The sequence below is a fragment of the Drosophila ananassae genome, assembly GCF_017639315.1.
Source record: "Drosophila ananassae strain 14024-0371.13 chromosome Y unlocalized genomic scaffold, ASM1763931v2 tig00000133, whole genome shotgun sequence".
Taxonomy (NCBI): Eukaryota; Metazoa; Arthropoda; class Insecta; order Diptera; family Drosophilidae; genus Drosophila; species Drosophila ananassae.
In genome coordinates, this window is record NW_025319077.1 from 67,767 (window position 1) to 69,245 (window position 1,479).

General features: G+C 33.3%; 1 protein-coding gene across 1 annotated transcript; it reads right to left on the reverse strand.

Moving 5' to 3' along the window:
* Window positions 1-282: 282 nt before the first annotated feature.
* On the reverse strand, window positions 283-879 carry LOC6502599 (dynein regulatory complex subunit 3; the record flags this gene model as incomplete). Its single annotated transcript, XM_001967666.2, has 1 exon — window positions 283-879. A coding segment is annotated over one exon (597 nt), but the record flags the coding sequence as incomplete, so codon positions are not given.
* Window positions 880-1,479: the final 600 nt, after the last annotated feature.

The following is a 1,479-nucleotide window of genomic DNA, read 5'->3' on the forward strand; positions in this document are numbered from 1 at the left end:
GATGCACTGCGTGAGGCTAAGACCACCGAATCCTTTTCAGGGCGGAACGCCACTTAAAAGCGCCGTGTAGGCTACTTCACCCACGCCCCCTGGTTGCCACCTCTGCCGACCTATTTCCGAAGTTACAATTTTCTTACATATGCTAAAATTTTATAAACTTATTTTCTTATTTTTATACTAAGTTTGACCCTAAGTTTGACATGAGACCTGCATCCATGAGCAAATCAACGTAGAACAGATTACCCAATACCAAAATTATAATAAATATAAAATAAATATCATTTAAATCAATACCTCTATAGCCTCATGCAAATAAAGTTCCTGTGTCATAAGCGCTTGCCACATATCATTCATAGATTCTTCAAATTGTATATTGATTTTGTCAACAGCATCAGATAGCTTTAGATTTTCTGGACTATTTTCGTCGTCCCCATGCATTGAGTTTTGTTCTAATTGACGCAATGTTATTCGAGCTTCTTCAAAAATTTTTTCTTTAAATTGTAAAAAATCTTCAATTTCTTTTTGACCCATAATTTGGAGTTCTTCTTGGCCTTCTTGAAGATTATTCATAAAGTCACGAATTTCATCATCTCTTTCCGCAAATCTTTCCAATCCCAGCTTATAAATTTCCTGTGTAAGCTCAAATATATCTTTATCATATTCATCTGAAAGTTCTTGGGCCTGTAATCCTACAAGCATTAATATTCGGCCGTCTTCGTCCCCTCTCCACAAAGAATCGAAAAGTTGATGACCATCTAAATGCTCAACAAAGCTTGAGGCCAGACGCTTGGCTTCTGACATTTCACGTTCGTGTAATTCTCGTGTTTGTATTTCCTTCTCTTGTTTATCCTCTATTTCTCGTAACTCACGGCTAAAAAAAATGTTGTAAATAAAATAATTATAAGAAAAATTAAAAGATGTATACAAAATAAAAATAGGGAAGCAAAAGCGGTTAAAACTACACATCATTTGAAATAAATAAAAAAGGCACCTAGCCTTTACACCAAAAATAAAGTACAAGGCGCCGGTTTTTTATTTTAATAAAATAAAATATTTTTAATAACACAGGCCAACAGCAAAAAATCTCCACGCATAATGGCACCTTCTCTTTAATCTTTAAGCTCCCCTATCACCCACAGTTTCCGCGGTATACCTAAGAGAAGAAATTTAGCAAATTTTACCATATATTGAATTATGTAGGCCGTGTAATGGCGATGACCATAATTGTTTCTAGTACATATCATTTTAACTAAAAGTTAAAAATTGGAATATAGCAGTTATTATATCTTTGGAATACTCATCCAAAGTTCAAATCTCCGATTATCTTGATTTATTTTTGTGCTTTTATGATTTTTCCGTAGGTTCAACTTGTTTAGTAAAGCTTTACAGAAATTGTAGATATCCATCACTTTTTGAAAATATAAGATTAAAAACTCCCATTTATTTGACGAGAATATTGTTTAACCACCTATAATAAAT